Source organism: Odocoileus virginianus, chromosome 9, assembly GCF_023699985.2.
Source record: "Odocoileus virginianus isolate 20LAN1187 ecotype Illinois chromosome 9, Ovbor_1.2, whole genome shotgun sequence".
In the NCBI taxonomy this organism is placed as follows: domain Eukaryota; kingdom Metazoa; phylum Chordata; class Mammalia; order Artiodactyla; family Cervidae; genus Odocoileus; species Odocoileus virginianus.
In genome coordinates this window covers 20,202,079-20,223,539 of record NC_069682.1, presented here as the reverse complement: position 1 = coordinate 20,223,539, position 21,461 = coordinate 20,202,079, and the positions used below count along the sequence as shown (strand labels likewise).

Below are 21,461 nucleotides of genomic sequence, written 5' to 3'. Positions count from 1 at the left end.
CTGCAAATGTGAGAAAATGAAATAACGTCCTAGAAAACTGTACTTTATGGAACATGCTGTTGTGCATTTCCTTAGCAGTGGAGCTGAGGCATAGATTAAAGAAGAATAGGATTCTAATGAAAAAATTTAGAACAAGATCCTGAGCTTTCTAAAGAATGTCAGTTATATTACTCATAGTATGCTCACTTCTGAGACTGGGTACAAGTGACACTGATGAATGGTTTGAGAAAAAGTTTTTTTTTTTTCAAATCAGTTGTTAAAAAGAGTCCTGGTGCAGGACAGAAGCCGAACAGTCTTTGAAGCCAACGGAGTTTCAAGGTCCAAAAATAAAGAGCTATTGCCAGCAGCAGTAGTGTCAAAACAAAGGCAATGAAACATACTCTTTTTTTTTTGGACCAGGGATCAAACCTGCACCCCCTGAAGTGGAATCTCAAAGTCTTAACCCCTGGACTTCCAGGGAAATCCCCAAGCAAACTCTTTAGAAGATTTGTATAGGTATAATTTCAACTGATTACTTAAAATTTGGCTACATGGCACAAAATATAGCCCTTGTGAAAGAAATTTTAGCATCCTTACCAGAATCCTTATACTTGATATCAAATAGCACCAGTATTTTCATTTGGCTATAGCATATTTTGGTAATATTGATTTACTTAGTGCTAATAGAATAATAAATGTTTATTTTAACTCCAGGGATAGTGGGAGGGAGGTGTGTGGTTACACAATATAAAAGCAGTGAAGATGGGTCTGTTTTTCAACTCTGGGAGTTAGTTATGCAATTAAATGGCTGACATCCAGTATTTAGCTAGTCATTGAAACCTGTCTCACGTTTGAAGTGGCCTGGCAGGTTCATGGGTGGAATAAATTCAGAGAGTAAAAGTCCTTTCTGGTGACAGTTGATTTAATTACTAGAATATGTTGTATATTTGGATATGTTGTGATTTTTATGCTGAGTATTACCCTGACAACTTGGAGATTTATGTTTTTTTAAAAAAGCCTCCTAAGTAGGGTAATTTTATGGCTGTCATTCAAATTGAGCCAGGTGTATTTCCTCATTTGTCATCATCTGCTTTTCTTCCTTGTGGTTTAATCTTGCTGAGTGATGTCTCTCCAAAAAATTTGAGAATCTCACTCTCATAAGGACGGCTGTATCAACCTGACACTTCTTGGGAGACTGTTGGAGTAATTTGACAATAACCCTGAGAGGGATGAAGAGAGTGAGTCAGGCATGGGGCATTTCTAATTTTATCAGTTAATAATTTATGAGATTCTGAAGGGTGCTTCCTGGTGGCTCAGGAAGAACCTGCCTGCCAAGGCAGGAGATGTGGGTTCAGTCCCTGCGTCCGGAAGATCACCTGGAGAAAGAAATGGCAACCTACTCCAGTATTCTTGCCTGGGAAATCCCATGGACAGAGGAGCCTGGTGGGCTACAAACCATGGAATTGCAAGAGTCGACGCAACTTAGTGGCTAAACAACAACAATAAAGAGCACTTAGAAATGGGACTCAGTTTAGATTATGCCCTCTCCTTCTTCACTGATGTCCCATTTGTCTACCCAGGTCCTATTGAGCCAGTCTGGCTGTTGACCACCTGTTGATTCAACCCCATTGTGGTGCCTCATGGGACAAACTCCATTCTTTTTCTTAAACCTTGTCATTAGCTTCTTATCTGATCTTCCTGAATTGGATCTTGCAGGTCTGACCGTTTTGCTTTGTTAGGATCATTTTGGTAGCCAGTGACTTAAAATGAAAATTGAAAACCAAAGTATATGATGAAAAAAAAAAGGTATTTATTGTCTCATATAACTGAATTGTCCAGGGGTAGATCTCAGGAGAGGCTTGACATGGCCTCAAAAAATAGACACAGTTTCCATTCCTGGTTTCACTCCCAGGGTTGTTGCTGGCTCCTAGAATGGTCTTGTGAGATTTTGGAAATGTACTCTTCCCTGAAGTAAACATATAAGTTATTACACTTTAGTTCTCTGATAAGAACAGTGATGACAAAGTTACTCTGTAAAGTTATACAAGTCTAATTATTCTATCTGAACTCATAAAAACTAGTAATTAGCTCCAAGTTAGTGAAGAGAAAATTGACGTCTATACAATTTGATAATTTGTGGTAAAATAGTTACACGTTTTGCCTTTGGTATGAATGCTTATTTGTTTCAATAACTTGTTTTTTATTTAAAAAAAAAAGGTTGCTAGATTTGACAGTATTTCCTGTAACTTTTAAAAGGCAAAAGATTCACTGGATTTGAAGAGAAACATGAATATAGATCTTGCAACTTTGTAGAATTTAAATATTTTAAAATATGGTTTAGTGTTGAGAAGCTACTTTCTTCAGTGAGGAGAAATACAATAACTAGGCATTTATCTTTGAACCAGGAACATTGAAAAGTAACATGCATGTAAAAGCTTCTAAATTTTAATAGTTCATTTTCATGTTGAAGAAATCTTTTTGACAACAAATAAACAGTGCTACACTATAAGTGACAGCCCACACAGGGTTCCTTACAGGATTGTGTGAAGATTTAAGGGCATAATGCAGGGAAGGTGTAGACTACTGTGCTTGACAAAGTCTTCAATCAATACTGGCTATGATGTGCTGCGTTCAGTCGTGTCCGACTCTTTGTGACCCCATGGACTGTAGCCTGCCAGGCTCCTCTCTCCATGGGATTTCCCAGGCAAGAATACTGGAGTGGATTGCCATTTCCTTCTCCAGGGGATCTTCCTGATCCAAGGGCCGAACCCACATCTCCGGCATTGGCAGGCGGAATCTTTATCACTGTGCCACCTGGGAATATTGGCTGTAATTATTATCAATCATTACTCAGCCTTCGGTGGTGGAATCCACAGCTTTTTCTCCTTTTGTCCTTCTGGTCTCAGTGGTTGCTCTAGAATTCTATAGAGAAGAGCTTTGGACAAGTAATCTGGCTGAAAAGTGCTCCGTAGGACTTGGCTTGAAGCCTTGCTTGCACAGCAAGCTTATCCCTTCCTCACTCTTGGATTGTGTGTTTGGGTCGGGGGAGGACAAAGGGATATGACAGTGGGGATGGGCACTGAAGCTTTCCCACTACGTTACTGGGTGTGTCCCCGCTGGTCAAAGATCTTAGGCTTTTGGCTCTGGCTTTCTGAGTTGTTTATGGTCATCATTTTTTTTGTCCAGGTCCAGCTGCTGGCTGCATTTACTCAGATCTCTGACTTCTTGAATTCCCTAGCCTGCTGCCCCTTCCAGGTCTCCAGGAGCCAACCCCGCACCCTCCTCTCACCCCATTATTTCTCCCTGCCTCCTTTTTCCCTGTTTACTCTCCCATTCCACTAGGGTGACTAGCTCACTGATTCCTGAGAGCATGGGCACCTCCTCAGGTCATCTGCATGCCTTCGTCCCTCTGTCTGGAATTCCTTTCCCTCCTCTGGACAGTTGTCCAGCAAACTTTTCATCATTGAACACCCAACTCTGGGTCAACTATGGAGATTTTCCATCTCTGGAGTGAGGTTGCCTTTGAAAGCAATCCCTCCAGGACTTTTCTGGTGGTCTGGTGGTTAAGAGAATTCACCTTCCAATGCAGGGGACGTGGGTTCGATCTCTGGTTGGGAAGCTAAGATCCTGCATGCCACAGGGCAGCTAGAGAGCCCTCATGTCACAAAACTGCAGAGCCCACATGCTGCCTGAGAAGATCCCGAGTGCTGCAACTAAGACCTGATGCAGCCAAAAGTAAATAAAAAATACTAAAAAGAGAAAGCAATCCTCTCACATTGTGTCACTGGTATTGAGGATGTTTGAATATTGTATCTGTTTTATTGTTTTTAGACTGTGAGCACCTTGAGGTCAGGAATTTTGTCCTTTAACTTTTTTTTCATTCCTGGTGCTTATCACATTGACTGGTATTAAAAAAAAAAAATATATATATATATATATATATATATATATATACCTTTGTTGAATTGGAAGAATGAATGAAGAGTCTAGAAAACCTAGAAGAACCTGCCTATACAGAAGTAGATTTTGTGAAAACATGGGAATGATGACTTACCCATAAGACACCCTCCACTGCATAAGTCATTAAAGAAACAAAAACCTCGGGGGCTTCTTTGAGAAGAGCAATCCATCACCCTCTTCCCTGTAACGCTCCTGCTAAGCCTATAAAAGAGAAATTCTAAAGACTTGGCTTTACAGACTTTTTACTGTCACTCTTCCAGAGCCTCCTGTGTAATTTCCAGTTTTACGAGTTAGGGAAGCTTCCTATCATCAAAAGTTTTCTGGGAAAGCAGATTGGGCTTACTAAGGGAGGGGCTGGGAAAATGACCTTGAAGTTGATGTGATTTTTTTCTTTTTTCTTTTTTTTTCTTTTGATAAGAATGACTCACTGTATAGAATGTCTTCAGCTAAAAACAATAATATTTTAAAAATATACCTATTGTCTAAGACTTTGGGCGTACAGTCAAATAATTACATAATAGGATTACAAAAGCCAGCAGCAGACGCTGGGTTCATTCTTTGCTTGCTGAACAGGCTTCTCCTACATAGGCCAAAATAATAACAATGAAAGTTCCAGTCAGTAAACTCAGGTGTTTTCCTGGTCATAGGACAGGATATCCCAAAGATAAGAGCTTCCATGAGTGACCTTTCATGGGGAAAGACCTTGGGTCTGACTTCCTAACCTGGTATCCAGGTATCAAAAAGAAATTCCAGTTCATTCCAATATTGAACAGTGGGTAATTCAAACGTCAACATCAGAAGGCTTGAGTTTAAGTTCAGGTTCTTGCATTTATCAGTTGTGTAGTTTTGGATAAGTTGCTTACCATCCGAATGTCTCAAATTCCTTCTCCGTAAAATGATACTACTAGTGTAGAAAATTATTAGTGGAAGGGTAAATTACCCAGTATAAATGTGAAATGTTTAGATGAGTGCCTGGCATATTATAAACTTTATAGAAGTATTAATTGATGCTATGCTAGATTTAATAATGTTTGGTGGAGGAGCCCCTGGTGGGAAATTGGTAAATTTTATAAGAACACCTGTCCATATTCCTGAAACAATACTGAACCTCTTCAGAACTGCATCCCTCTATTGTAAGTAGTCTTTAAGTTTTCTTTGCCAATAGAAGATACTTACAAGGCATTATCAGTTGTAAGGGGGAGTGGGTGGGTAGGAAATAATTACAAAGCAAAAAAATTATCAGAGAGCAGTGCCCAGTTCCTTTCTGGAAATGTACCTATTTTCAGTCCTCAGAAAGAGGGGAAAGTTGAAATCTGAGATGGTAATTTGGAAGCATTCGGATATCATGTCCCTCAAACACTAAAATACATAGCTGGTTAGTAAAAAGGACACATCTATTCTATAGTTTTATTTACTTGCTAATAAAATAAGCATTTTATTTCATTCTACAAAGGCATCATAATAGGTATTCTATGCTCTATGAATACATTTCTATATCAATATCAGTTTGGACTCCTAGATTTTTTGTTATTAATGAATCTCTTCTTAATTATCTTTTAAATACTTAGTGTAAGCAGATTATGACACTCATAAATTGCATTAAGAGATCAATTACATTGCACAACCCACTTTTAATAGTGAACAAATGAATCATTTGTGCTTTAAGTTAGCTTTGAATAATCCTGCTTTCCAAATTCTTATCAACTAATCTGAGAGGGTACCAGATCTAGGATCTTTTGCTATCTTTTCAGTCAATTAGTCACAAAATATTGAGCCAGAGGAGAAAAACACCTTATCTACAGAGAAATAGAGATAAAAGTCATATTGGAATTATCTTCAGAAGCCATGCAAACAGAAAAGTCAAGTGAAATATTTAAATCTGTTAGAAGAAAACCCTATCAACCAAGGATTCTGTATTCAGTGAAATTATCCTGCATAAGCATAGGAGAATTAGAACTTTCTCAGACAATCAGAGACTGAGGAAATTTGTTGCCAGTGGACCTGCCTTGCAAGAAATTTGAAAAGAAGTTCTGTACAAAGAAAGAAACCTGTGTATGTCAGGAAGTCAGGTCTAAATAAAACAGGAAAAATGTTAGAGAAGGAATAGAGGAAAGTAATATAAAACATTTATTTTTTTTGTTCTCAGTTGATAACAATTTGTTAAAAATAATAATAGCAACAATGTATTTAGCGAGTTTAGTTTATGGATAAGATGACTGACAGCTGTGTTATTAATATGAGGGACAGAGGGGAAGAACCAGAAATTCTCTGTTGTAAGTTGTTTGCATGACTCTTGAAGTGGTATAATGTAATTTGACAGAGGATTTGGGTTAGTTGTAAATGTGTGATGGAAATTCAAGGGCAACCACTAAAAGTTTTTAAAAATATAATTGATACTCTAGGGTAGGAGAATCACGAAATGCTTAAAAAAGGGAATTATATGAAATGCTCAAGAGAGAAAGGAGTGAAAGACAAAAAAAGAAACTCAGAATAGAGGCAAGGAATAGGAAACAGTTTTAGATGTAATGGCTATTAATCCAAATATATCAAAAGTCTTACTAGATTTTTATAATCAAAACTAACCCCCCCGCCCCCGTCCCAGTTGGGTGATTAAGAGCAAGGGCTGCAACCAGACTGTCTAGTGTTCTGGGACTTTGTCCTCTTTCTTAAACTCTGTGAATCATCACCGAAAAGGGTAGAGTAGTAGTACCAACCTCAGAATGTTGTTTTAGAGTTTAAATGAGATTATATATATATAAAACCATTAGGATAGTGCCTGGCATATGAAAAATATTCAATAAATGCTACCTACTATTATTTTTTTGGACAGAATTAGAAAAAAATGTTTTTTAAGCACCTACTGTGTATAGACATAACATAGGTGATAAACTGCTACCATTTGAATTGTGTTTATTAAATAAAAATACTACACAACAACGGCATTTAGAAAAATTAGGACATCTATCAAGTATGTGTGTTTGTGTATGAGAGAGAGAGGGAAGAAAAAAATCCTACCATTCAGCAAAAACCTTGATTAAAAAATGCCTTGATAAACACTCTTTCAGATTCTTTTAATATATATAGATAAACAGTAAACAAAAACATATAGATAAATAATTTTTAAAGGGCATTGTTTTGCACATTCCGTTTCATCTGCTTTTTCATTTCACATTCGGTACATCTCTAACATCTTTTTGTACATAAAGACATATTTTTTAAGTTCTAAAAGTGTGCACTAATTTTATCAGAAGTTTGAAGATATGAAAGTCACTTTTTGCTTCACTGTTTTATTAAATGATCGGAATTTAGAGAGATGCAAATGGGAATTACAAAATAACAGTTCACTCGCCAGAAATAGAAACCACTGTAGACCAAATCTCTGATGCCTTTAGTGAGCTTTCCTGGGAATTCAAGCAGCAGCAGAAATATAATTGAATTTTCCATTTTCAGCTGAAATGTTGGAAAGTAAAAAAAAAAAAAAAGACAAAATGAAAGGTCTACACAGGTCAGACATGAGAATTTTCCAAATAGCAAAATCTATTGCATATACTGCTGGAATTTTTATGAAAGCCATTTATGTGTCAGAGGGTCTGAAGAAAATGGAGCTGAAAGAGAAGTTGAAATTATGTATGCTTAGGTTGGTGGTGAACTTTGAGAAGCCCCCACCTCCTTCATTCCCTGACCACCGGGAGTCCCAGGAGAGGGTGGGACCTATATTTCTCCCCCACCAGCTTTTGCCCAGCAGGTCTTAGCAGTCTCTCTGGGAGATGGTGACCTCTCCAGGCCCTGGGGCTCTTGTCAGTAGCTGGAGCAGGGACTGTGGGATGAGAAGCTTGGGTGTTACCAGGCACATTCTTTAAAATGTGAACGAAAGAAAAGCCTACGCCCTAAAGTCTGTCTTGAAAACTGGTCATTACTTCCTCTTGGTTCTACCTTTCTCTCTAATGGAGCAAATGAGGGACCATTTGAATGACAAGTGGAGCTGCCGGTTTGAATGGCTGTGATGGAGCCTGGGTGGGGTGGAGTCTGTGGAGCTGGAATTAATGTTAGACACCAATCTCAAAAACAAAGCACCTTTATGCTCCATGGAAGAGTTGTTTGTTTGTTTGTTTTGATACAATAATATTTATTGTAGAACATTTGTACAATATTTGGAAAATATAGATAGAAAAAAAAATGTAAACCAACTATAATCCCACCCCTGTGGACATTTCAGTCCAGCATTTTCTGTGCTCATTTGCTTATATAAAATTAACAAAAATGAGATCATAGCGAACATGTTTTTATAACATGTTTTTTTTATTTAACAAAATATCAGAAACATCTTTTCATGTCATTAAACACTCTTTAACATTATGTTTTACCTTTTCACTTTAATTTTAAGAGGTACTCCGTTATGGCATTAAGCCTCCGCTTTGTTTTATTTGAGCTTTAATACCTATTTTTATTGGACGAAGCTGCTATAGCAGCAGCAGGAGGGGTTCAGGTTTCTTTTTTATATAATGAAGGCACTTTCCTCCTGCCATCTCTGTGTAGTCAGTTGCATTCATTTCATTTCGTTTATATACATGACTCACGCTGAAGAGCACTTACTTGCTCTGGTACCTACTGCTAATGGGCACCGTCTGTAACTCGAATGTTTGTAAAAATGGTTAGGGGCAGATGCCCAACTTCTTTGTTTGGTGAGTCATCATGGCAAACGAAAGGGAAAACCACCTTTCTGATCTTTCCCTGAGATCTTGGCCTCTTTGCATCTGGATGGGTTGCTTCTGATGGAGTTTTGCCACATAGCATCTTTTGCTGCAGTGTTTGAAACAGGAAAAGCTCTTCCACTGAAACATGGTACTCATGAACGAAGTGAAAATGAAAGAAAAAAGTGTTGATCACTTGAACTGCTAGCTCACTTTCCATTAGAACAGGTCTTTTTTTCTTCACTCATGAAAAACGTGCCCCGCGATTATTTTCTCTTTATGTGAAGCCTTCCCATGGAGCTCATTACCAAGACCTCAAGTACATTCATCAATTGAGTTGATTTGTTCATATGAAGCAAAACATATTCTGCTTCTGTCAACTATGGAAAGGGCATGCGTCCTTGATGCCTCTCTGTTGATTTTTCTGGGCGTTTGATTTTTGTGAACGGTGTTTCTGGGCCTGGTGATTTCAGCCCCACTGTGGTTCAGGGCAGCACGCAGGCTGGAGTTTCTCCTGGAGTTGCTCGGGTCCTTTCTTCTTTGTTTGCCTCTGTAATCCCCTCTGGGCACAAGGCAGCTCCCTCCCAGGCATCACCGTGCCCTTTCTGGGGCTGTTCAAGCTCCTCCTGCATTGTGGTTCCAACACATGCCTTGTCCTTCATGGTTTCCTTCCCCATCTTTCCTCCCACCCTTTTCACTTTATTTCTTCCTTCCCCAGCCTCTCTGCTCTTCTTCCCTTTCTGCACCTCCCCTCGCTGCATTTTCCAGGCTGCCCTGCCCCAGCTTGACTTCAGCAGAAGGCAGTGCTGTTCCCAGTGTCATCAATCTGGCCTGGAGCCCTCTAGAGCAAGCCAGCGCTCAGCCTTGCCTGATTCTTTGACCTGACCCTGTTCCTACTACCTGCTTTTCCCATCTTAGGTTGAACAAGTATTATGCCATTCCAAGTGGCCGCCAGTGGCTATTAAGTGTGTGATATATGGCCGGTCACAGTGCAAGGTACTGTCAGTGTAAAACACACTGGCTTTTGAGGTCTCAGTATGAAAAGGAAGAATTGTAAGCTCTGTCATTAATTCAAAAAAATACCGATCACATGTCAAAGTAATAACATTTTGGATAAATTAGGTTAAATAAAATATATTACTAAAATATGTTCCACTTGTTCCTTATTACTTTTTAAAATGTGGCTACTAAATAATGTGAGCTTGCACATGAGGCTCACATTTGTGCCTCTCACTTGGTTTCTCTTGGGCAGCACGTGTGCAGGTCTTTGAATGGTTGCTCAGAACTTGCCATTTTCCAAATGCTAAGGGCTCAGAGCTTTGTTTTGAGGCCATGATGACTTCTTTGTTCTTATTTACTGTTGCTCCTTAGAAATGGGAATAGTATGTCTTAAAGAGAAGAGTATACACACACACACACACACACACACATACACTTCTGCTAATTTATTGTAAATTTAATTTAAAAGGAAAAAAAAATCCCTGTAGCCACATCTTATCTGGGTTTAGATTTTGACCTATATTCAGATCCAGATTTAAAAATACAAGGCTAGCCCTCCCTCATTTTTGTTCTCAAGCTTCTTTTTGTTCTTAATTCTTGATGGGTCAGGCTACCAAATACCTACCAGGTCCCTGTACCCTGTGGGACCTTGTCTAAGTCCCTCCCCCACTCTTTCTCCGGAGCTGCTTAGATCTGATTTCGGGTCCTCCAACAGATGGACCAACAACCCAGAGATGTGAAACCATGACCTGAGTCCATCAGCATGTTTTTCTGATCTGAAATTGGGAAAGAATAAGGTTGTTGCTTGTAGAGGTAAAGATGAAAGATGCTAAGAGAAGCGGTCAGAACCTTGTGTGGCCATAGCCAGCCAAATTTATAAGGAATTTTAAGGAAGACAGTATGAGTTATAAGATCTGTGAGCAGGGAAAGCCATCTATGGGGAAGCATGTAAGATGGACTGGATAAGGGTGAGAATAAGCAAGCTGGCAGTGACAGGGAGGAGACATGTGGAGATCAGCTGAATTGTGCCGACGACAGGTGTCTTAGTCTGATTCGGCTACTATACCAGAAAGACTGGATAGCTTATAGAACATCACTATGAGTTTCCTCTCATTGAGAGTATTTGAGTGGCTCTCTTTTTCATGAAACCAGAATCTAAAGGAAACACCACCTTCATTTGCATAATTTTTAGAGTTAGTATTTCCTTTTCCCATTAAAATATCTTTGAGCTTTAGATACTTTTCAGCTGCTTCCCACTCCCACTTTTCTGTTAGGTCCACACAGAATTGTAACCAACCACTCTAATCCTAGGCTTTTTTTTTTTTTTTTAAATTACTTAAAACAACCCTCTATCAACTGCCCCTAAACCATATAATTTGATATGACTTCATAATGGTTAAATTTTATTTGCTTTTGAATATAGTAAAAGGAGGATGATCCCTTAATTTGTCACTGAACATAATTGCAATTCTTACCAAGCAGGTTAGAATTCTGCTTTCCTTTGAAATTCAGAACTGTTGCTAATTAGTGAGTCAGAGCTTTTGTATAAAAAGTATAAAAACTTACTACAAGGTGTCAAATAAAAATTGTCATTCACCATCTGTCTCTACAAAGATTAGGTCACTGGCCACTGCAGTTGCTGACCTTCAACACAGCCTGAAAGGAGTTCAGGGTGGAGACCAGGAAGGAGGAACTCAGTGCTCTGGGCAAAACTGGTAGAACAGCCCTTCACATAGTTACATATTTTCAGAAGATTTAATGAGCCCCAATTCTTGTATTTTCTCATGTCTAGAAAAGACTAAAATCATTAACAGAGACATCTGTTCGTGTGACTAGCAGCAAGTCTCTGCCAAAACATGTGCTTGACTGTATATTATACCCCTGTTCACTAATATCATATATAATCTGACCCTCCCTCACCTTCTTTGGAGCAGTTCCTCAGAGCTTTCTGAGAGGCTGTATCTGGGGTTATAGTGCTCATTTTGCCCCCAATAAAATTTAACTCACAACTCTCATGTTGTGTATTTTTTTCAGCCAACAAAATAATTAAATTTTTTTTTTCTATCACTATTTTTATCGGGTAAGAAGAGCATTTGCTCTAATTCTTAATCCAATTCTTAAGTGTGGCTTCCCTGGTGGCTCAGATGGTAAAGAACCCGCCTGCAATGCAAAAGACCCCGCCTGCAATGCAAAAGACCCAGGTTTGATCCCTGGGTGGGGAAGATCCCCTGGAGAAGGGAATGACTACCTACTCCAGTATTCTTTGCTGGAGAATTCCATGGACAGAGGAGCCTGGTGGGTTATGGTCTATGGAGAAGGGGATGACAGGATGAGATGGTTGGACAGCATCATTGACTCAATGGACGTGAGTTTTAGCACACTCCAGGAAATAGTGAAGGACAGGGAGGCTTGGAGGCCTGCAGTCCATGGGGTCACAAAGTGTTGGATATGACTTAGTGACTAAACAACAACAATATTCTTTTTTTTTTTAACAATATTCTTAATTAATTATTTCAGTGACAGAAAGAAATCTTTTAACTTTTATTGAGCCATAATTGATATATAGTATTATATTAGTTTCAGGTATACAACATAATGCTGGAGAAGGAAATGGCAACCCACTCCAGTATTCTTGCCTGGAAAACCCTACAGACAGAGGAGCTTGGTGGGCTACAGTCCACAGGGTCACAAAGAGTAGGACACGACTGAGCTTGCACACTCATACAACATAATGATTTGACATTTGTATATATTGTGAAATTATCATGATAAAATTAGTTAACATCTGAAACATACATAGCTACAATTTTTTTATTGTGATGAGAACTCATAAAATCTACTTTCTTAGAAACTTTTAATGATTTCTCACCTGCATTTCTCGCCAGTGCAGCAGAATTTCTGGGTTGTGAAGATCCCCTGGAGAAGGAGATGGCAACTCATGACCGTATCCTTGCCTGGGTACTCCCATGGACAAAGGAGCCTGATGGCTACAGTCTATAGGATTGGAAAGAGTCAGACATGACTGAATCAACTTAGTATGAATACAGGTAGTATATTAGTTATCTTGGGCTGCCATAACAAAATACCATACAGTGGGTGACTTAAACAATAGAAATTTATTTTCCCACAGTTCATGGAGCCCTTCCATGACTTGTATGATGATGAAACTTCTTAGAGGGTTGTTACAGAACAATCCAAAGTGGATATGATAAATCGCTAAGCCAAGGTAGTTGGCAGTGAGTATGGTAACAGATTCATCAACTTTTTTGGAGATAAAGTTGACAGGACTGGGTAACTGGACAGGTTAGGAAAAGAGGAAGGAGTTTGGAATTTTTAGGGTTCTAGCTGGGAATATATGGATGTTACTCCTTGAGTTACTCTAAAGAGGAGGAGAAGAACCTGGAGAAAAATGTGTTGACTTTTTTGAGCAACCCAGAATGTTTGTATCTACATGTGAGAAATTAACTGGAGGAGTGAAGCAATTATCTGAAGACTTGCAGTAAAATAGGCCCTTTAATTAGGATAGGGGAGACAGTATGAAGGCATGTTGTGCTTTAAACTACTTTGCCTTAGGATCTTTCCATTGGAGACAACAATGGTGAAGAATCACAGTCATCTTGACTTCCAGCTGCTTCTCTCAGCAGTCCTGAAATTCAGTGTGGTCCTGAAGACAGAAAAGAATTCACACATAGGATATATTAATTTCTTACTGCTGCTGTAACAAATAATTATTGGATAAAACCAACATAAATTTATTGTCTCACAGTTCTGAAGGTCAGAAGTCCTAAAATCAAAATGGTGACAGGGTTGTGTTCTTCCTGGAGGTTCTGGAAGAGACTCTGCTTTCACGCCTTTTCCAGCTTCTAGAGGTGAAAGAGAAGAGTGAAAAAGTTGGCTTAAAGCTCAACATTCAGAAAACTAAGATCATGGCATCTGGTCCCATCATTTCATGGCAAATAGATGGGGAAACAGTGGAAACAGTGAGAGACTATTTTTTTGGAGCTCCAAAATCACTGCAGGTGGTGACTGCAGACATGAAATTAAAAGACAATTACTCCTTGGAAGAAAAGTTATGACCAACCTAGACAGTATATTAAAAAGCATTAAAAAGCATATTAAAGGGACGTTACTTTGCCAACAAAGGTCCGTCTAGTCAAAGCTTTTGTTTTTCCAGTAGTCATGTATGGATGTGAGTTGGACTCTAAAGAAAGCTGAGCACTGAAGAATTGATGCTTTTGAACTGTGTGTTGGAGAAGACTCTTGAGAGTCCCTTGGACTGCAAGGAGATCCAACCAGTCCATCCTAAAGGAAATCAGTCCTGAATATTCATCGGAAGGACTGATGTTGAAGCTGAAACTCCAATACTTTGGCCACCTGATTTGAAGAACTGAGTCATTGGAAAAGACCCTGATGCTGGGAAAGATAGAAGGTGGCGGGGGGGGGGGGGGGGCGGAGAAGGGGACAACAGAGGATAAGATGGTTGGATGGCATCACTGACTCATTGGACATGAGTTTGAGTAAACTCTGGGAGTTGGTGATGGACAGGAAGGCCTGGTGTGCTGCAGTCCATGGGGTTGCAAAGAGTTGGACATGACTGAGTGACTGGACTGAACTGAACTGAACTGAACTGAGAGGCTCCTACATCCTTTCCCTTGTGGCCCCTTCCTCTGTCTTCCAGACCTGTGGAGTAGCAGCTTCAAATCTCTCTCTGACTTCTGCCTCCATTGTCACATCTCTGTTTCTGACTCTGACCATCTCCCTCTCTCTTATAAAGATGCTCGTGATTACATTGACCCATTGGGATAATCTAGGATTATCTCTCCATCTTAAGATTCTTAGCATTTATCACATTGCATTGTAATTCATTGCTTATTTCTCTGTCTCACTGGATTTAATTATAAGCAGAGATCTTGCCTTATTCTCCATAGCATCCCCTTGTACCTAACATCTTGCCTACTAATAATTTTATGTTGAGTGGGTGAATGAAAATTAGTAATTGTTTCTATAACAGCTTCTGAATCTTGAATTTTCATGAATGTTTTTATTTTACATTTCTCATTGACCCGTTGTTGTTGTTATTCAGTTGCTCAGTCAGGTGACCCCATGGACTTCAGCACTCTTTGTGACCCCATGGACTGCAGCACACCAGGCTTCCTTGTCCATCACCATCTCCCAGAGCTTGCTCAAACTCATGTCCATTGAGTCGGTGATGCCATCCAACCATCTCATCCTCTGTCATCCCCTTCTCTTTCTGTCTTCAATCTTTCCCAGCATCAGGGTCTTTTCTAATGAGTCGGCTCTTTACATCAGGTGGCCAAAGTATTGGAACTTCAGCTTCAGCATCAGTCCTTCCAATGAATATTTAGGGTTGATTCCCTTTAGGATGGACTGATTTGATCTCCTTGCAGTCCAAGGACTTTCAAGAGTCTTCTCTAACACCACAGTTTGAAAGCATCAATTCTTTGGCCCTCAGCCTTCTTTATGGGTTAAAGAAGGCTTACATCCATACATGTCTACTGGAAAAACCATAGCTTTGACTAGATGGACCTTTGTTGTCAAAGTAATGTCTCTGTTTTTTAATATGCTGTCTAGGTTTGTCATAGCTTTTCTTACAAGGAACAAGCATCTTTTACTTTCATGACTATAGTCACCGTGGGCAGTGATTTTGGGGCCCAAGAAAATGAAGTCGGTCACTGTTTCCATTGTTTTCCCCATTGACTCATAGTGGTACTATAATGGTAAATGAGATAATTTCTCAAAAAGGCATAAGATCTTTGGAGAAATGCTTCATTAGGCTAAGGCTCATATGCAGCTATCAAATGAAATTGTGAATTAGAATTTACCATTTTCTAGTTTCACCTACCAAATTGTTGGCTGAGAAAACTTGGTGAATTTGAGCCAACTGAAAAAAGTGTACACAATTTTACACAATGTCTGACAAATACAATTGCTGTTGTTGTTTAGTTGCTCAGTTGTGTCCGACTCTTCAAGACCCCATGGAATGTACCTGCCAGGTTCCTCTGTCCATGGAATTTACTAGACAAGAAGACTGGAGTGAGTTGCCATTTCCTTCTCCAGGGGATCTTCACGACCCAGGGATCAAACCTGGGTCTCCTGCTTGGTAGGTGGATTCTTAACCACTGAGCCACCTGGAAAGCCTGACAAATATAAGGCACATAATAAAACTGTGTAATGAGAGAATTAATCATTTATTAATCAGTAATGAGAGTGATGTCTTATTACCCTATTTTTTTACAATTAATTTTTGGCCACACTGGGTGGCCTGCAGGATCTTAGCTCCTCTACCCGGGAGCAAACCTGTGTCCCCTGGGACTGCCAGGGAAGTCCTAGCTTTACTTCTAACATGTATTTTAGGGGGAAAAAAAAAACAACCCACACTGAATCTTGTATGTAAATCCATTATTTCCTTGTTGTTGTGATGAAACCGAAAGCATGCTATTCAATTCCTGCCATTGGTCTATCAGTCAGCTTTTGCTGCAGTGATGAACAGCCCCTCAAATTTCTGCGGCTCACAGAAACAATTATTTATTCCTTTACGCGAGGGCTGTGGGCTTGCAGTGGCTTTGCTGGGCATGACTAGGCTTACTGAATCCATTTGGGCTGTACTGGCTAGACAGGTCTTTAAATTCTTGGACAAGAGTCAGAGAAGCAGGCACTCCCTGGGATATGCTCTTTTTATAGTCAGGTGCCAAAGCTTAAGAAAGTGGGAGAAAGGAGGCAATACATGCAAATGATGTAAAGCTTCCACTCTGATAATGACATATAGCATGTCCACTGGAATTCCATTGGCTAAAGAAAATCACATGATGAAGCTCAGCGTCAGTGCAGTGGAGAAATACACTCTGCCTACAGGAACTGCCTTCGGGAACCAGACTGAAGAGGAACAAAAAACTATGAATCGATACAATCCACCATATTCTGCATCCTCTGTTCGTCAAAGCCACTATTTGGGCTTTTGTAATAGTAATTACTCTTTAAGGATTTTAATTTGGAGTTCAATTTATGTAGCTTAAATAATATAGGTAATTATAGGGACTTCAATAGGATCTGTATAAATAGGCCCCAGAGGTAAAAGTAAGCAGATTTGGGAAATTTAACTAAAGAAAAATGTTAATTTTTTAAGTATATAAATGTTTTCATAGGGGTTATGGTGGTAAGTTTTTCTTTACATCTGTGGATGTCCAAGCCAGCAGAAAAGGATTTAATTAGAGATATTGGCATATAGTTACCATAAGGACCGATTTCTTGACTAGTCAAGTGAAAAAGACATGAAAGGGGCAAAAGTTCTCCCTAGTGGATAATTAAATCATTCATCTGTTTGAAAGAGGAAGGCTGGACCAGATGACAGATTTCTGCCAATTTTCTGTTTATAGTACTTTGAATTTTGAAATAAAGAAGCCCTTTAAAGACAGATGGTATTAAAACTCTTTTTACAGTAGTAAAATGGCAGTGAGAAACTCAGAAGCTGGCTTAATGTAGAAAATAGCAAGCAAAACATATATGAGAGGAAAATATAACTTGAGTATTTACTATTTACTTTGAGAGACTAAAATACCATAGTTAATTACATTTTTAATATATTCATTGGTCTTATACACACTTTCAAAAAAATTTAATAAGTACCTACTGTGTGTTGAGCATTGTGATAAGTTCTGGTTGGCTAAGAAATTATAATTCATAGTTAAAAGATCTGATAAATCAGCTAGAAATGTCACAGATCAGTATCATGCTTCCTCAGAACTTTCCACTTGCCAATTAAAAGACAGTAGAATTTTAAACTATATTTTATGATGTACAGTTATGAAAATCCAAGTGCTAAAAAAATTACTGTCTTTCAGGTGATCTATACCTTTTTCTTCCTCAGGCATTTCCTTTCTTTCTTTTGTTTTTTAATTCAATGTAGGCCCTTCCCCCTCCCAGTTTTATTGTGGTATACTTAACAAAATTGTAAGATATTTAAATGTACAGTGTGATGATTTGATGAATATGATTTGATACATTGTGAAAGGAAATCCCCATGGAGATAACACATCCATCACCTCTCATATTTTCTCTTTTTATTTGGATGAGAACACATAAGTTCTACTTTCTTAGCCAATTTCAGTTCTACGATAACATGCGCATGGAATACCTTTTTCCATCCTCTCACTTTCAGTCTGTATGTATCTCTAGGTCTGAAGTGGGTCTCTTGTCACCGTGTTATAGGTAAGATCCTGAGACCTTATTCATAACTGAATGTTGATAACCATTAACCAACCTCTCCCAATTTCAGTCAGTGCCTAGCCCCTGACAACCACTTTGTACTCTCTATGAGTTCCCCTTTCTACCTTCTTTTTTTTCCCCTTTAAGATTCCATGTGTAACCGACATGGCCTTAAGCATTTCTAATGAGCTCTGAGGTGATTTTAAATGACAAGGGATCCTCTCTGACAGCAAATTATTGTTTTATTTGCTTTCCAGGTTGACTTGTGAGCAGGGCAAAGAGTGGTTCAAAGGCTGCTGCAGTGGTGGATGGATCTCTTTTAAGAAATGATCTCTTTTGAAAAGTCAAACAGCACAGCCTCATTCTGAATGGTATTTCATCAGCATGCCTGCCTGAGGACCTCAGAACTTAGTAGCCTTCTTTTTTCACGAAAAGCTCCAGCTATGATTTTTAAACAACTAATATTTGCTACAGTAGTTGCTGAGTGCCACTGCTTAATCTTAATCTGTGTACCAGCAACTGGAATGTGTTTGCATGTTTGTTACAAGCGGCCTGTGATAATCCTCGCTGACACTTCCATAGTGTTTGCCAAGAGCCAGGCAGGTTGAAACACTTCAGAAGTACTGACTCATAAAATCCTCACACTAGGAGAGCAGGAGCTGTTTTGCTGTGCGATGTTATTCCCATTTTGCAGATGTGAAAACTGAAGCAGAGAGAGGCTATTTGCGTAAAGTCATGTGAGAGTGAATGGCAGGGTTGGCCTTTTAACTCAGGCCGAGCAGCTCCATTTTGCTGCCTTTTACAAAGCGAGTCCAATAACCTTATTAAAAGAAAAGCAAACCAATTCCAATTCCATTTGATATCCTACACTGGGCCTTCAACTTGATTTCTGGCCCATCTGGTTAGGACCATGAGTTTGTAATTGCATCCCTTAGGAGGTGGAGAACTTTTCGTAGACCCTATGTTGTTTAATTGCAAAAATACAGCTAAATGAATGACGACCGTTTAATTAATTAGGAAAGACTTGATTTGGGTCTAAAAGGACCAATCGTTCTCCAAGAATAGATTTAAAACGTGCAGTGGTGGGGAGCCAGTGAGGACCCCATCCAGGGTACGCGGACTTCACGCGGCACGCGGGGGACGCTTTCTCGGGGAGAAGACCCGTAGGAACAGGCGCGGCGCAGCCCGGGGCGCCTCGGGGACGTGAATCCCCAGGTTCCCCACGGGTCTCCGGGCTCTCGGGCCTGAGCTCGTCGCTGCGCGCTCCTGGACCACCCTCCGCCCGGGGACTGGGCGCTGCGCCGGGTGTTTCTGCGCCGCCGCCCGCGACCCGAGGCTGGAGGAGGAGGGCGGGCATACCCCCGCCCCGCGCTCCCCGCGACCTTTGGGTACCAAGAACGTCAGTCTGTCTGGGAGGGGTACCGGCTGGGACAGGAGAGAGGAGAAATGGGGGGCAAGGCGTGCGCGGGCTTGAGCCCTCCCCGCCCCCTGTTGTCCCCCAAACCGCCGCCGCCGCCCACCTGGCCGCCCTCGCTGCGGCAGCGGCCGGAGGCTCGCTCCCAGGCCTCCGGGTCGCGCTGTCCGCGGAGCTTTCCGGGCGCCCGCCCTCCCCCCTCCCCCGCTTCGCCCGCCTCCCCCCCGGGGCCCGACGTGCTCGTTCCCTGCCACTTCGGTCGGGGCGCGCCGGTGGGTTTGGCCTGCGCCGCGGCGGCGAGGCGGGGGAGCGAGTGAGCGCGAGGGGCGGGAGCGAGTGTCTGTGTGAGTCACCGGTACCTGGAGTGAGAGCGGCGCAGAGCGAGCGGCGCGGAGCCCGAGCCGGAGCCGAGCCCGAGCCCGAGAGCGCGGCCGACCCCCCCGGCGCCAGGCCCCGCTGCGCACCCGCCCACGCCGCCGCCGCCTCCCCACGCGCCGCGCCGCCCGCTCGCCCCCGGCCCCGCGCCCGGCCGCCCGCCGCCCTCCCGCTTGCCCGGAGGCGGTGCGGGGCTCGCCGGGGGATGTCACAGCGGCTCCTCGGAGCCCCCAGCCGCCGCCGCCCAGCCGCCGCCCCCGGGAACCGCTACAATGAACCCCCAGTGCGCCCGCTGCGGGAAAGTCGTGTATCCCACCGAGAAAGTCAACTGCCTGGATAAGGTGAGCGAGGGGGCGCTGGGCCAGCCGAGACCTGCCGGCTGCCGGGAGGCACCTGCTCGGAGAAGTTTTGGCATCTCGGTTGAAAAGAGAAGAGTGGGTTTGTGCCTGTGTGTGTGTGTATGTGTGTGTGTATGTCTTGGCACCGGGTGAGGGCACACGAAGACGCCCGCAGGAGTGCCAGAGAGCACGCGTGGCGACCGTGATGTTGGAACCGGGAAAGGCTTTTGTCGGGGTGCGGGCGGCGGGGGTGCGGCGCTGCGCCGGCGGCGGCAGAGCGGCTGCGGAGGGCGCCTGGCCGAGCGCGGCGCGGGGCCGGGTGAGCCGGGGCCGGGCCCCCAGGGGCAGTTCGGCTGGCCGCACCCCTCCCACCTCCACTCGGACCCCTCCCTGTCCTGCACCCGCGCCCCAGGGATCCACCCGGGTCCCCACCTCACCCCCGCCCCAGTGCCTCCCACGAAGGCGGCGAGGTGGAGAGGCAAATAGTAATTAATATGTCATGGGGCGGCCGCTGCCGCATTGCTAAGAATAATCCCCGCCGGAGAGCCCGGGCTGAGCGCGGCGAGCCAGCCCCACGGGGGGCTAATCCACCCGGTTGGGAATTCCAGAGGAAGTGGCTTTAGCACAGCCCCTGCAGCTCTGCTCCCCTACCCTTCCCGGGCGTGGATGGAGTTTAACAGCCCAGGGGAGAGGACCCTGGCTCTATCCTAAGCGACTGATAATTGAACCCGGCCGAAGGCGGTCCCCGAGAAATTTGCCTATGGTAACACAAATGCCTCTTAAGAGCACACCGTCATCCCTATAGTCATTCCAGACAGAGTCCATCCTCCTCGCAATTTAGTGGAAGCTGGATAGGCATGGGGAGGCCAGGGGTACCGACATAGTGCGCCTCTTGCCACCTCGGCTTGCCTGACTTGCGCTGGACACTGTTTATCGAGATGCTCCGGACAGTTTAGGCACTTTGAACTGGATTCGTTTTCCTTGAGGCCACTTCACAGTCTCTATTTCTCCATTAACCAGGCGCAGAATTCTTTTTTGGGTGCTCACAGAGGTGTGATATGGGCAAAGCCCTTGGCATTTCTTCCATCTGAGTCTGTAAATTGCGGTGGGGATTCATTTAAAACTCAGTTTTAGTAACTGCCTGCTTTATTTACTTAACTGAAAGTCGGCAGACGTCCACTGGTACCTACAATCATTTTGTTGTAGTATTTTCAGATAGGAGGACTAAAAATGTCTCCTTTCTGTACCCATCCTGGAAAGAACTGGCATTGTACTGACATTTTAAACATTAATTTTTTTTTCAGTATTGGCATAAAGGATGTTTCCATTGTGAAGTCTGCAAGATGGCTCTCAACATGAACAACTACAAAGGCTATGAAAAGAAGCCCTATTGTAATGCGTAAGTATTGTCAAAATGGTGTGCCAGGTGTGGGCACAGTGGCAGAGCGGAGAAGTGAGTGGATCTGCCTGTTCTGAAGAATT

General features: G+C 42.1%; 1 protein-coding gene and 1 long non-coding RNA gene across 4 annotated transcripts in view; one reads left to right on the top strand and one right to left on the bottom strand.

The window, feature by feature from the left end:
• Positions 1-6,994: 6,994 nt before the first annotated feature.
• Positions 6,995-19,764, bottom strand: LOC110149240 (uncharacterized). 2 transcript variants are annotated; one of them, XR_011489383.1, is made up of 6 exons: positions 19,626-19,764; positions 15,637-15,787; positions 13,394-13,492; positions 13,198-13,293; positions 12,499-12,623; positions 6,995-7,389 (listed from the first exon to the last, which is right to left on the bottom strand). It is a non-coding gene; the product is annotated as an uncharacterized lncRNA (long non-coding RNA). The 2 variants fall into 2 exon arrangements; XR_011489382.1 differs by lacking the exon at positions 19,626-19,764 and adding an exon at positions 19,373-19,460.
• The window catches only part of NEBL (nebulette), a 365,699-nt gene continuing 363,859 nt past the window's right edge, over positions 19,622-21,461 (top strand). The window contains exons 1-2 of one of the 2 annotated variants that reach the window (XM_070472043.1): positions 19,622-19,982; positions 21,284-21,378. In XM_070472043.1, the coding sequence (XP_070328144.1) occupies positions 19,914-19,982; positions 21,284-21,378 (164 nt within the window). In that variant the 5' untranslated portion in view covers positions 19,622-19,913. The remainder of the gene's footprint in view (positions 19,983-21,283; positions 21,379-21,461) is intronic. The other variant, XM_070472045.1, reaches the window with a different exon arrangement.